Source organism: Rissa tridactyla, unplaced genomic scaffold (assembly GCF_028500815.1).
Source record: "Rissa tridactyla isolate bRisTri1 unplaced genomic scaffold, bRisTri1.patW.cur.20221130 scaffold_29, whole genome shotgun sequence".
Taxonomy (NCBI): domain Eukaryota; kingdom Metazoa; phylum Chordata; class Aves; order Charadriiformes; family Laridae; genus Rissa; species Rissa tridactyla.
In genome coordinates this window covers 4,562,674-4,577,376 of record NW_026529507.1, presented here as the reverse complement: position 1 = coordinate 4,577,376, position 14,703 = coordinate 4,562,674, and the positions used below count along the sequence as shown (strand labels likewise).

The following is a 14,703-nucleotide window of genomic DNA, read 5'->3' as shown; positions in this document are numbered from 1 at the left end:
AGCTAAGATTTCACAGTTTAACGTTCTATTAATCACCTACCGAGAATCTGTTGTGGCAAGGAATCTCTCGACGTCTAGGAGGAGAACCTTAAGCGAGCATCCCTGCTCAAGGGGAGATCCTGGCGTGCAGCCCACTGCCGTGCAGGAGAGCTCCAAGCACTCTTGGGCTGTCCACTATTTATAGAGTAAGAGAATTGACCTACAGTCATATTCGCATGGGAACAAAATATCTAGGCCCCCACTCCAGACAGTGTGTTGGCTGTGTTGCCAGCCATCCCCCAAAGTCCAGGTGACACTCATCACACCTCCCACTGATGGTTATGGCTTGAGCAGGAGCTGGGGAGGGGCAGAAGCGGGAGAGCACAGCACCACAAGATGCGGCACACAGGGACGTGGTTTAGTGGTGGACCTGGCAGGGCTGGGTTTACAGTTGGACACAATGATGTTAAAGATCCTTTCCAACATAGATGATTCCATGAGTCTGTGATTGTTTTGAGCCTCAGGACTCTGTTTCCTCCTCACCCCTTCTCTGGGAGGCCAGGAGGTGTCACAGAATTTTCCTGCACTTGGCATTGCTCCCCCTCACATCCCTCTGCCCCAGGAAGAGCCCTGGGCCACAAGTGAGGGACAGGATCTGCCTTGCCAGGGCCTGGGGCTGAGGGCTTGGCCTTTCTGCTGCATCAAACCAACCAAGGGTTTCTTCAGCATTACAGCCACCTGCACTCTGCCTTTGCCCACCTGCAATCACAGCCTCCAATTATCTGCTCTAACGAGTCCCTGGGGAGGCTTTGTCAGGAATGGCCCTCAGTGGGGCTCATTAATGCTTCCAGGTACTTGGAGTTTGACTTCTGATTTCTTGAGCACTCTGTTCAACCTTCTCTCAGTATCTGAGGTCTGTGGACTCAGCAGCAAATACCCCATGGGGCTCATTAAAAGACAGAAAGCCTTAACAAGCTTCTCTTTTTGTAATTTTCTTCAAGACTTGTACAGCTAATTGGAGAGGTTTCATAGTGTAATGAAGTAGGAAGATTTCAAAATGCATCTGATAAAAATGATCTTTTCTGTTAAAGGATATATTTTATTACTTTTCACTTTGCAGAAGAGGTGATAGAAGCATTCTCTGATTGATATTGGTGCAGAGTGTTTCCTCAGGAAGTCTGGACACCTAGGTAAAGCAGTCCCTTGATGTCCATCGCTGGATGGACAGCCTTGCTCCTCACCTCCCCAACCTCACCATTTCTGACATTGCCCACCTGGGACTTGCATCACTGCTCCTTGCATCAGACTTCTCCACTGGTCTCTGCAGCTGCAGGTTACAGCTCCATTGCACCATCTCCCACCTGAGCCCCTTAGAGACCTGGCTGCACCCAGGCACAGGAGAATTTTCCCCATTCTTCAGAAAAGAAAAGTAAAGCACAACCAGTTTTCATAAACAATAAATGATATTCTGTAATCATATGCTAAGTACAAGCTACCACTAATGAAGTTGATTTCTACAAGGGATAAACTTAGGTAGTTAGATAAAAAATGATAGATATAAACATAATTAAAGAGCTGGCTAAGGAGGCAATTAGCCTGTTGAGAGACAGTCAGGCTGTTCAGTCCCTGAAGGTGAAAGCAGCAGCGTGGGCGAGAGGTACCTGGATGAACAAAGAGTAAATGGAGAAGAAAACTGAAGAATTACGGAAAGGGCCTTTGCCTAGACAGTCTGGATCTGAAAAGGTGACTTTAGAAATGGTCACTGTATCAGGACAAGTAGACAAAAAATTAGAGAAGCTAACTGCACTGTGTAACAGGTAGAATAGTTGTAATGGCGTCACAGGGAAGATCAATATTTCTTTGGAATATCCTTTCTGAGAGGTTATGGGATTGGCAGAGGTCTCTTGTGAGAGAGGACAAGCAAGTGGTGCACCCGTCTTTGGAAGAATCCAACACTGCACCCCAGGGAACCAGAAGCTGCACAGGCTCACATCGGTGAGGAGCGGGCCATCAGTTGGAATACTCTTGGGTGACATTTGTGGGCACCAACAGCAGAACGTGTCCAAAACCCATCAGCATGGACTTACCAAGGGTCAATCATGCCTCGCCAACCTGACTGCCTTCACCATGAAGTAACTGCATTTGTGCATGAGGGCACTCTTGCATGTTTGTCAATAGCAATAAACTCGGAGGATCACTTGTTTACCAATTAATTTACCAATTACTGCCATGGGCAAAACAGACCCAACTTGGGAAAATTCATTAAATGTATTTCCAATTGATTGTAACAGAATAGGACAGTGAGAAATAAAACACAATTCAAAACACCTTCCCCCCTCCCTCCCTCCCTTCTTCCCAGGCTCAACTTCATTCCTAACTCTTCTACCTTTGCCCCGAGTGGCACAGGGGGCTTGTGGAATGGGAGTTGCCGTCAGTTCATAACACTTCGTTTCTGACCTTGCCCAAATGTGGGTCCTTCCCACTGACTGCAGTTCTCCACAAACTGCTCCAGCGTGGATCCTTTCCACAGGGTACAGTCCTTCAGGCGTGGACTGCTGCAGTGTGGGTCCCCCACAGGCCGCAGGTCCTGCTGCAAAACCTGCTCCAGCATGGGCTCCTCTCCTTGGGCAGCAGGTCCTGCCAGGAGCCTGCTCCACTGGGGTCCTCCATGGGCTGCTGGTCTAACTCTCCTAAAGGAAAAAGGCCAGCCCAGCACGGCTTCTCTTCTGGACCAGACCACAAGAAGTCCCGGAGGATGGTTGTTTCCTATGCCCGTGGGACTTGAGAAAACTCAGAAGACTCCAGTGTTTTGGGTATTGCTGAACAGAGTTTGCATGGTGTCAAGGCCTTCTCTGTTTCTTTGTTCTGCTCCCTCCAGTGAGTAGGTGGGAGGTGAGAAAGAAGTTGAGAGGGGACCCAGCCAGGACCGCTGATCCAAACTGACCAGAGGCATATTCCATACCATATGACCTCATGCTCAGGAATAAAAGCTTGAGGCACAGGAGGAAGATGGTGGGGTTTTTTATTGTTTAAGGAGTCTGCTGCTTGGAGACTGGCTGGGCATTAGTCTGCTTGTGGGAGGTGTTGAGTGATGGTCTCCGTTTCACTTGTTGAGGTTTTTTTAATCTCTTCTCTTCACCAGTTAAATTGTTATGTTGACCCCAAACTTTTCACACTTTATTTCTTCCTTGTCCCACTTGTGAATGGGGAAGAAAGTGTGAGCGACTGTGTGGCTGCTGGGCTATTGGCTATTGGCCATGGTCAACACATCACAGCAAGGAAGATTGTGATAGCTGGGAGCGAGTTCAGCGGTTGGCCACCAAGATGCTTAGGGGCTGAAGGGGAAGGGCCTTCTTTAGCCTGGAGAAGGGAAGGTCTTGGGAAGCTCATTGCAGCCTGTGTGTCCCTATGGGGACATTTTCAGGGCCATGGAGCCAGGCTTGTGACAGTGGTGCTTGGCAGGAGGTTAATAGACAATGGTCAGATGTTGAAATAAGGAAGGTTCAGGACAAAGAAAATGAAAATCTTTTTCTCTGTGGGGGCATCCAAGCATTGCAGGAGGTTTCCCAGTGACATTGTGCCATCTCTGTCCTTGGATGTTTTCCATCTCCTACGGGATAAAGCCTTGAGCAACATTTGACAGCATTGGTCATGCCTTGAGGCATTTGACCAGCTTCCTGAACAAAGCTATCAGTATGCCATGCCTCCTGAGATTCCTGGGAGCAGCCACTTTCTTGTCTTTCTTGTTCTTCTACAAACTTCTCCACATCTCCAGACCAAGTGGTGATTTAGGCTGTAAAGAGAATGGAAACAAAGCCTCTGGCTTGGTTACTATCAACTTAATTGCTAAAAGAGAGTGAGATGGAGGGATCTCAGAGCTTCCAGATTCCTGTGGAAGGTTGAAGGCCTCCAAGAAAGGAGTTGCAAATAAGAGTGTTGAACTAGCCTAGCCTTTAAATCACTTCACATGGGATGCTTCGGCTTCCCACTTTCAGTCATTGGCACCCAGAAACCTCACATGCTTTTCTTCCTCTCCTCCCCAAACCTGACCAAGTGACATGAAGAAAGAAAGCAGAAAGGCCCTAGGCCCCTGTGAATCAGCTGGGGTCTGGCACTTGGAGGGCCGCTCAGTGAATGGCAGTTCTTTCGTGGTCCACCCGATAAAGAATCAAGCTGGGAAGTCAGCCTGCAAGAGCAAACCAACAAGGTCCATGGACAGGCAAGGCTGCGTCTGGAGAACCTTTACACCTACAGCGTAGATCAAGCTGGGGCTGAACCTCAGGCCTGGGCTTAAAGGGGATCCTGAGCTGAGGGACAGAGGGGTGGGAGGAGGCCCCAGGTGAAGCTGCTCAGGGCCATGAAGGCCTGTGGATATTTTCAGGGCCCTGACACGGTTTCCATGGGAGCCCACCTGCCAGTGCCCTCAGTAGGCCTCCTTCCCTACTGTCCAGGGTCTGTGCTCTGCTCCTCTCCTTCCCTGTTCCCCTGGAGATCTGGGAGACCACCATTTGATGGTCACTACAGCCAAGGCTGAGACTGGTCTTCACATCTCTGACCAGCTCTACCTCTTGGCAGTACCAGCTCCACTTGTGCATCAGTGTGGCCCATTTGGCAGCTGTGCTAAGAACCATCAGCATGGACTTACCATGGGTAAATCAAAGAAAAAGGAAGCCTACAGAAGGTGGAAGCAAGGACAGGTAGCCTGGGAGGAATACAGAGAAATTGTCCAAGCAGCCATGGATCATGTCAGGAGAGCCAAAGCCCAGAGAGAGTCAAATCTGGCCAGAGGCATCAAGGGCAACAAGAAAGCCGAATAAAGAACACGGACTTCACAGTATCCAAGTGCTGTTGTGTAGAGTTCTTTGTTTCAACACCAAGCTGTGTGAAGCAGTTGACAAGCTGGAGGGATGGGATGCGATCCAGAAGGACCTGGACAGGCTTGAGAGATGGGCCTGTGTGGACCTCATGAAGTTCAACCAGGCCAGGTGCAAGGTCCTGCACGTGGGTCGGGGCAATCCCAGGCACAAATACAGGCTGGGTGGAGAATGGCTTGAGAGCAGCCCTGAGGAGAGGGACTTGGGTGTGCTGGTGGATGAGAAGCTCAACGTGAGCCAGCAACGTGCACTCGCAGCCTGCTCCGGTGTGGGTCCCCCACAGGCCACACTTCCTGCCAGAAACCCTGCAGAGGCATGCTGGAGTGGATGGCAGGTGGACACAAAACGATGGATGAGATTCCCACAACGAGAGTAAAAGCTGCAGTCCCCAAGGCCAGAGAGAAACAGGCCTTGGCTGCGCAGCCCTGGCAGGAGAGGGGTTTGCTGTCCCAGGTTACTCTGAAGCACTGTGGGACCTATGGCAGAGGTGGAGCTGATCTGCAAGAAGGACAAGCTGCTGCTGAGAAAGTCCCTGGGGGAGGACAGCTTGTGATCTAGGCACACTGTGGGCATCATGCTGGGGGCTGACTGGCTAGATAGTGGCTCTGCAGAGAAGGACCTTGGGGTCCTGGAGGACAAACAGCTGAGCATGAGCCAGCAATGCACCACCATGACAAAGGCCAACAGCCTCCTGGGCTGCATCAGGAAAAGCATTGCTGGCAGATGGAGGGAGGTGACCTTCCCCTCTCCTTGGCACTGGTGAGGCCACACCTGGAGTGCCCACACCCTGCACACTCACACAACTTAGCTCTACACTGACATTTTCCTCTCCCAGGCTTTTACCAGCCCATCCCAGCTGTTCCTCATCTCTCTCCAGAGCCCTTGCCCTCTCCTCTGCCCAGCCAAGCACAGCTGCCCGGTCTGGGCTGGTCCCACAGCAGTGCCCACCACAGTTGCTGCAGAGCTCTCGGCACTCACTCCACAGCCCCAGCTCCTCTGAAGGGCACACAGCCCCTGGGGGGCAGACAAGGAGCTCAGCCTCCCCATCAGCCCCAGGCTAGTGCTGGCCTCAAGGCAATGAGGAAAACAGGCTAGTCACTCTCTGCCTCTCCTGATAGCCTTTTGAGGTGACCCCCAACCCTGAGTGAATTTGCCCCCTCCTCTGCTCACATCAGCCCCGCTCCCCAGGACAGCACGACATTCCTTGGCCCTGAGGGTCCTCCGGCAGCTCCCACACCTCTCCAGCCTCCCTTTCCCATGCCTACCGGATCCACACTGACTTTCTGGGCATTGCAGAGGCCTTGTTTGTGCATACCTCAGTTTAGTGTTTTGCTTGTGGGGGACTTCACCTCTGTGGATGTTTCATCTCCTGTGTCTTCATTCACTCCCAGCTCAGGGCACGTGGTGAGTCCCCATCCTCTCCTCACACGTCCAAATTCATTTCCATAGAGTCTGCTGTATGCCATAAGTCCTGACACATGTGAAGCAGCCTGAGGAGGTAATCGGGAGCTCATGCACCATCTCCACTACCACTGGAGACAAGAAGAGAGCCTTTCAAACCAGAACATTTGGTCCACGGAACCCAATAGTACAGTGAGCTTAACCCCAAACACAGGGAGAACACAGGGAGAAGAGACTCTTTGAAAGACCAGTTCGTTGGACATTTTATTGGCAGCACCTTTGGAGGAAGCACCTAGCATCCAGGCACTGCACCTGGGAGATGCCTTTTTCTTGAAGAGCTGCTATTAGGCAGGTCACCTTTGACACAGTGTTGTGCAAGGCTCAGACACAACTGGAACAAACCTCAAGACAAGTGGTACAAACCCAGAAAATTATACAGAAGCAGGATGACTGCAAGAGAAAAAAGCAGGCTTATTGCCTAACAGAAAGTCTAGAAAACATGCGGAGAAGGGGAGACAATTTATTAATGGTGAAACAACGTCCATTGAGCCAGTTTCCATAGGGCATCCTTGAGCTCCTGGTTCCTCATGCTGTAGATGAGGGGGTTCAGTATTGGAGGCACCAATGAGTACAGGACTGCCACCACCAGGTCTAGAGCTGGGGAGGAGATGGAGGGGGGCTTGAGGTAGGCAAACACGGCAGTGCTGACAAACAGGGAGACCACGGCCAGGTGAGGGAGGCAGGTGGAAAAGGCTTTGTGCCGTCCCTGCTCAGAGGGGATCCTCAGCACGGCCCTGAAGATCTGCACATAGGACAGCACGATGAAAACAAAACAACCAAAGCCTAAACAGGCACTAACCACAAGAAGCCCAGCTTTCCTGAAGTAGGAGTGTGAGCAGGAGAGCTTGAGGATCTGGGGGATTTCACAGAAGAACTGGTCCAGGGCATTGCCCTGGCAGAGGGGCAGGGAAAATGTATTGGCCGTGTGCAGGAGAGCATAGAGAAACCCACTGCCCCAGGCAGCTGCTGCCATGTGGACACAAGCTCTGCTGCCCAGGAGGGTCCCGTAGTGCAGGGGTTTGCAGATGGCAACGTAGCGGTCATAGGACATGACGGTGAGAAGAAAATACTCAGCTGACATGAAAAAGAAAAAGAATAAGAGCTGGGCCACACATCCTGTGTAGGAGATGTCCCTGGTGCCCCACAGGGAATTGGCCATGGATTTGGGGACAGTGGTGGAGATGGAGCCCAGGTCAAGAACAGAGAGGTTGAGGAGGAAGAAGTACATGGGGGTGTGGAGGCGGTGGTCACAGGCGATGGTGGTGATGATGTGGCCGTTGCCCAGGAGGGCAGCCAGGTAGATGCCCAGGAAGAGCCCGAAGTGCAAGAGCTGCAGCTCCCGTGTGTCTGCGAATGCCAGGAGGAGGAACTGGGTGGTGGAGCTGCCATTGGATATTTGTCCTCTGGACATGGGGACCTGTTCGAAGAAGAGACCAAAGTCTATTCAGTTTCTCAGAAAAACTTCTGAAAGTTCCTCTCCCCTTTCAAGCAGACCTTTGGCAGGTCCCTTTCATGAGCTGTGGTTGGTGCTGGCTGAGGGTGCCGCTGGGAGCAGGGGGCTCTGCAGGATTCAGTCCTGCCTACAGCAAATTGGTCGATAGGAAGACGGGGTGATCTTAGCCTACATCCACTTTTGATATCGAAGAGCTTTTCAGCATTGTCACTCCTAATTCACCCGACGGCAGAGCAAAGTTGAGGGGAATTTGTTCTGTGGATTTTGTTCCAGTTGTCACACAAGAGCTGAGGAGTTTTGGAGCATTCCTGCTGCACTCCAAGTGAAATCCTGTGGGTGCTGGCAGGCAAAGGGACTGTCCCTCAGTGAAGAGTGTGGAGAGCTGACCTGTCCCTCAGCCCTGCTCCCAGCTGCCCTGGGCAGGCACCTTTTTGAGCTTGAGGACAGTAACACCCAGGTGTTCCCCCCAGAAGACCAGGACACTGCTGAGAGCAGAGGAATCTCATCTCTCCCCTCCCAGCCAGGGACACAGAGGCCTCATTGCAGCTGCCTACCTACAGCCGTCCCGTGGCATCTCCTTGGCCTTAGCGCTGTGGTGTCTTCTCTGTCGGGTACTTAGAAAACACAGAGATGCCATGGGAGAGTTGTGACCTTCTGGAGGGCAGCCTGCAGCTCAGCAGGGCCCCCTCAGGGAAAGAGCCAAATGTCTTTAAGATGGGGTGTCCTAAAAGGTCTTTTCCAGTCAGGCACACTCTGGTGCCTGGCTCCAAAGTCCGCGAGGGGATTTGGCTGCTTTTCCTCCATGGAAACATCTGCATGGCAGGACCCAAGTGCTTGTGTCTCAGCTGAAGCTGAATCCCCATCTCCCTCTTTGTTGGTCGAGCTGTTGGGAAGGAAAGTGATGGCCGAGTGTTTGTGACGCTGAGAGTGGGGGGCTGCACTGTGTGGGAGAGGAGACCTGGGAGCTGCTGCAGGAAAGGTGCTTGCACTGCAGCGGATGGCAGGGGGGTGCCCGAATCCCCCCTCCCCTCACGTTTCTGGGATCTCCTCCCTCTCCCTCTCTGACAATGTTTCTGCTGCCTGGAGCTGTCTCTGCTGGGAACCGCTTCTCTGTGCCCAGGTCTCCTCCTTTGCAGTGCTCACAGAAAGAGAACTCCATCCCACCTGCGATGTGCTCAGCTCTGCCCTGCAAACACCTCCTGGCAGCAGGGAACTGCTCCAGGGCATCTCTGCCTGCAGAGGGGCAAAGGGGCGGCTCAGAGAACTCAAAGGGAGTGGGCGACCCCGTGCCTTCGCAAGAGTGGGAAAATAAAGTCCCATCTCCCACTGTCCACCCAGCCAAACAAGGTGACTCATCTCAAAGCACAGACTCCTTCCCTTTCAGGTAATCCCCACTTTGACCAGCCTCTTGAAAAGTTTCCTTGGAAATGCCCTGGCAGTGATCCCCCGGGGTGCAGGGACCGTCTGCGGAAGGACAGCCCTGGGCTCCTCTGGCTGCACACCCAGTTTGGTACCCCTGCAGTCATCCCAAAGACAAGGAAACCACCGTGCCCCGACCTACTGAAGTGCAGCAGGGAAGCCCTGCTCCAGAGCACGTCCTCCTCCTCTACTTGGGAATCTCTGAGAATCCTCCTGCCAGGTCCTGCAGGCTGCGGGATGAACCAGGTCTAGGATGTCCTCCAAAGAACACCAAACTCAGTACCCTGCAGCCAGAGACTTACCATATAGAGGGCTGTGAAGATTCCTCCCGCAGTGAGAGCTCAGCTATCCCCCCGCTCCTAGAGTGCCTTTAACATCTCTGCCTTGCTCCTCTCCCCTTGGCACCTGCAGGCAGTGCCCTCAGCCCTGCTGCGCTTTGGGCAGAGCTGTCTCTCTGCAGTGCTGTGGAAGGAGTGCTGCCCGCTTGCCATGAGCTCCCTCTGTCCCAGGAGCCCAGCCCAGCTCAGCAGCAGAGGACCAGCCCAAGGCAGCCCTTTCTCTGCCCACTTTGGCCTCCCTTCAGGTGTCCCTGGGGCTTCGGGAGAACCTGCTGGGAAACAGGCTGAAGTCAGCACTGAGGTTCCCTTCCTCAGCTGGGCAGAGACACTTCTTTCCAGCTGTGTCATTTCTATTCCCAGAGACAGAGTTAGGCATGAGAATAGCCTTTCCTTGTCTCACCATTAGACAGGACACCCAGACAGCTCTTTACCCCTGGTGGGTGCAGTGATGCAGCTGAATCATTTGAGGCATCTCATCCTGGGTTTGAAGTCCTGGGCTAGGGGAGGACTCCCTCTTGTTCCTTCCACAAACCCACAGGAGGTGGGATTCTTCTTGCCTCAGTTCAGGTGTGCACAAATACAGGCAGCTGTATGGGAGCTCCTTGTCTCAGCTCTCAGGCTACTTAATGGAGATTGAGGGTGTTGTTCAGGTGGAAACACCTGGTGACATTGGAGGTGACACCAGAGCTTGTCCAAGACATTTGCAGGTGACTGCAAGCTCTAATGCGGCAATGCTGAGAGACAAGGCAGCATCGGGGGGCACCATCCTGGAGCCTTGTGAGGAATTCCTTTGGCAGATGGAAATGACAGCAGGTGTTTACATTTAAGACAACTAAAACCTTTCCTTTTCCTTGTATCTACAGCAGCCTACAGAGGTCATCAGCTGAGCAAACAGACCTAAGTCCCTCTCTTTCTCTTCTCCATCAGCTGTAGTTCCTAGCTCTCCACTGACTGTAATGGCAGTTGTTTCAGGGACATCCCTACATGGCTTAACCCAATTCAGGAAGCTTCTCAATGGCCAAACACAGGTCTGTGGTGCTAAGTGAGATGCCAGCGCTCTCCAGCACAGGCTGGCAGGGACCGCACAGGACCTGTGGGAAAGCCATTGGTGTTCAGAGCAGATGTGTGAGGGACACCTCAGAGGGCACTGCAGGCCGATTTGGTTCCTTTGTGCAAGCCTATGTGGCATCTCAGGCACGTTCAGTTTCCGTGGATCAGCGACTGAAACCCACCACTGCAGTGAGGCACGGTCTCACCCATCTCCATTCAGCTGATGCAGAGCAGGTCATGAACAGGAAGCCTATCACACTGGGGCCTCAAATGATTTGGCTGCTCCCAAACTCTCCCAGTTCTTCTTTCAACAATCCTTTCCTGAGGCCCTTGATGAGACAGTCGACACAGGTGAATGATTTTCACAGTGTTCCTGGATCACAGCTTATCCACACGCAAGGACATTTTGAGCAGCACCTTGTCATCCTGGAGATCAGCTTCACCTCCGCCACAGGTCTTCAGCAACACTACAGACAACAAAGCCTGCTTCTTCCAGGGCTACAGAGCCCAGCCTGGCTTTTCTGGTGTTGTAGGGAGCAGCGTTTCCTCGTTTAGTGCCTTCACATTGCCGCCTGCCGTCGCATCCAGTATGTCTCTGGTCTCGAGCACAGCATTAGCAGGTGTGGGGTCTTGGGCACTTGGTACTGGGTTTGCCTGGGACAAGTCCAAGCTTGGCCCCAGTGCTCCAGCTCAGGTGCTGCAGACCAAATGTGCACCAGTGCCCTCAGCCTGGGGCACAGACCGGAGGAGCTGGAGTCCCATGTGCCATCCTAGAGTTTGTACGTTGGTGGAATAAGTGGCAAGGGGTGGTGGGACAGCTCACAGTGGTGCTGCCATGGTGCATAGGGGCTTTTCAGGAGAGACGGGCCAGGAAGATGAGGAGGGAGATGCCCTCCATGTGCAGGAGCTTGTTCTATGTGTGGAGCTCCTCTATGGGATGTGCAGCAGGTTGCGTGAGCCCTTGTGAGTGAGGGTCAAAGGAGAGGCCTGTTAGTGTGACACCCTCGTGGGAGACAAAGCACCTGCAATCAGGGTAAGGAAGTGGAGAAAGGTTTGCTTAAGCAAGCCATGGAAGTCCTCAGATCCATGACCCCAAGTGCTATTGGAGACTTTAATGACACTCACTGGCAGGTGAGCATGGCAGGATGCATACTGTCCAGCTGGTGTTGGGGTCTCTTTGGACAACTTCTTTGCACAGGCGCAGACCAACAAAGGTGATGCTCACTCCAATCCAGTCCTTGCAAAAGAGGAAGTGCTGATCAGGGATGCGAAAACCAGTGTCAGCTTTGGCTGTAGGGACCATGAAATACTGGGAGAAGATTTTAGCCTCTTCAGGGGACTTTCAGTGGTAGGCCCATGGGCAGCAGTATTCAAAGGCAGCAGAGCTCAGTACAGTTGGTCTTTCAGAGAAGCCGGAAAACAACCAGACATTTCAGGAGAGCAGCTTGGCTAAGGAAGGAACGTGGATGCAAGGACTGATGCAGGAATTTAGAAATAGGGATGGCTTTAGAGGAGCCAAAGCTTCCCTAGTGTTGACCCTTGCAAGAGCTTCGAGGACATCAAGAGGATCTCTTAGTACTTCCAGACCAATGCAAGAAAAAACCCAAAGATTATCTGTGGCCACTGCAGAATTTAGTAAGAACAGGTGTAGAGAAATATGAGATACTGTATCCCCCTTGCCTTAGTCTTCCCCAGCAAGGTCTCTCAGCCCTTTGCTCCTCAAGGCAGGAGTCTGGAAGAAAATAACCAGCAGTGAATGCGGATCAATTCAGGTGTCACTTGGGCAAACATAGTCCTTACCAGGCTATGGGGCTGGAGGGGCAGGCTCCCAAGGACCTGAGCGAGCAGGACGGTGTCACCGTGAGGCCCTTCTCCATCATCTTTGAAAGGTCACGGAGTCTGAGGGAACTCCCTGATTACTGTAAGAACCCAAACATTGCATGCACCTTGCAAAAAGGCCCAAAGGATGAGCAGGGTAACAGAAGGCTGTGCCCCCCTGTGACACCCCTTTCTGGGTGTCTGAAAGAGAAGGTGATTTACCCTGGATTTACCCAAGGTAGCTTCTTCCTGGCCATCCTTTTTACGTTTTCTGAAGAAAGGAGAGGATTTCTGGGCAAGGAAGAGCAATGATTGTCTTCTACCTGGAAGTCAGCAAGGCTTTCAGCATCATCCCCCACAATGTTCAATGTCAGCACACTATGGTCTGCATGGATGGATAAATAGATGGGTAAAAACCAGCTGGACAGGAGGGCTGTCGTGGTTTGGGGCAGATTGGCCAATGGTGAGATGACAGATGCTCTCCCCCACCTCTCATTCCAAGGAGACACAGAAAAGAGATAAAAGATTTATGAGTTTAGAAAAAAATGGTTACTGTAATAAAAAAGTAATAGTTCATTAAAGTAGTTACATTAATGAAATATTAATAATAAAATATAAAGGAAATAATGAAATAGATACAATGCACACAAAACCCTTTCAGGCTCCCAGGGAGATGTCAATGGCAGGCACTGGGGAAGTCAAGGACTGGACTCAGCACCAGATAGGAACTGGATATCGGATATAGATTCAGGAACACACAGGTCAGGATCAAAGTCAGAGAAACAGGGTCCTCCTCAGACATCAGTCACTGAACAAAGAGAGCCATTAAAGAAAAGAGCCGACCTTTTGATTCCTCATCTTTTATACTGAGCATGGGAGATGGGATGGAACACTCAAGAGATGGGATGGAACCATGGTAATGCTGGCCTCCTTTGTGGTATCTCTGCAATAAAAGGGAGTTTCCTCAGTGCCATGGGTGAAAATAGGCCTTTTCTTCCCAAACTGGAGTGCAGAACACACTCAGGGAACTGAAGGCTGAAAGGCCTTGATGACGTGCTTGGGTGCTGAATGGATGTGGGGGATGGATGGGGGCACCCCTCATGTCTCATCATGATGAGAAGTCATGACATGAGATGTCAAAACTGGCTCATAAGTCATGACTGACTCACCCCAGAATTCCCTCTCGATTGCCTGTACATCACCATTCAGGGACGGAGCACCAGCCACGTCCCTTGCCTTTGGGGATTCACAAAGTCCAAGCCTGATGGTGAAGTCGGCACTCACAGGAGTGATGGGTGGCCCCATTGAGGCCATCGCTCCTCTTCAGGAACAGCAGGGAAAGCTCTGGATGACGAAGGATGCCAGGACATGCTCCAGAAAGAGAAGATCAGTGCTAATCCTGACACCTGAGTGCAAAGAAATAGTTGCACTTCAACAAAATAAATTACAAAAAATCCCAAACTAAACCCAGAGAACAGCATCCGCCACCAGCACCGTTTCAGTGGTAGTTCCAGCCGCTGCAGAGCTGCAGCTGACGGCCCTGCTGTCCCTGTCGCAGGAATCCAACTGACAGCAGTTACCAAGGCCCTTTGGGAAGACTGCACTGGGTGTCACCTTCTCTGAAGAGGACCTGCTGCTTCCCTCTGGCTGCCATTAGCAGCAGAGCCCTCTGGTTCTCCACCCCACACTTTGCCCCCTTGGACACAGGAGGGACCGGCTTTCAGCTGCTGCTTTAACAACTGCCTTCGCTGTGCTCCTTTTCTGTCTCTCTTCCTACCGCATCTGTCAGGATGGGCTTCTTCTCATTCCAGACGGAGCCCAAAGCCTCAGAGTACACTGCCACCCCCTACTTACCCACCCTGGGATGTGTTGAAGAAATAACAATTAGCAAATAGGAACTCTACCCATAGCGCGTATCTGGCCAGCCTATAAAGCTGTAACAGCTCATCCTAAAGCTCCGAAGGCATAGACCAGCCATCACTTTGATCCCATATCTACCTCCTGTATGATCTGTCCTGAAGGTCAAATCATCGTTACCTTCAGAAGAGGATGGAAGGTGAGAAGTGGGCAGTAAACGATGAATGGTTGGGAAAAAGCAGCCAAGCAAGTGGCAAAGGCAGGAGCCGAGTTGTCCCAAGGCCAGCTCAGCCCAAGGAGCTTTGGCTGGCCCGCTCTTGAGGATGCCAAGCCCTGGCCAGGTGAGCTCACAAGCAGTGGCCAGGTGCCACATCACTGCCCCTTTGTGACAGGGGCCACCCCCACATGCACGGGGACGCACTGTGGCCCCTCAGCCACCACAGCTGGGGCACCT

At 52.1% G+C, this 14,703-nt stretch overlaps 1 protein-coding gene across 1 annotated transcript; it reads right to left on the bottom strand.

The window, feature by feature from the left end:
- Positions 1–6,867: 6,867 nt before the first annotated feature.
- On the bottom strand, positions 6,868–7,329 carry LOC128903368 (olfactory receptor 14J1-like; the record flags this gene model as incomplete). The annotated part of the gene is made up of 1 exon (XM_054187386.1): positions 6,868–7,329. A coding segment is annotated over one exon (462 nt), but the record flags the coding sequence as incomplete, so codon positions are not given.
- Between the last annotated feature and the right edge of the window lie 7,374 nt (positions 7,330–14,703).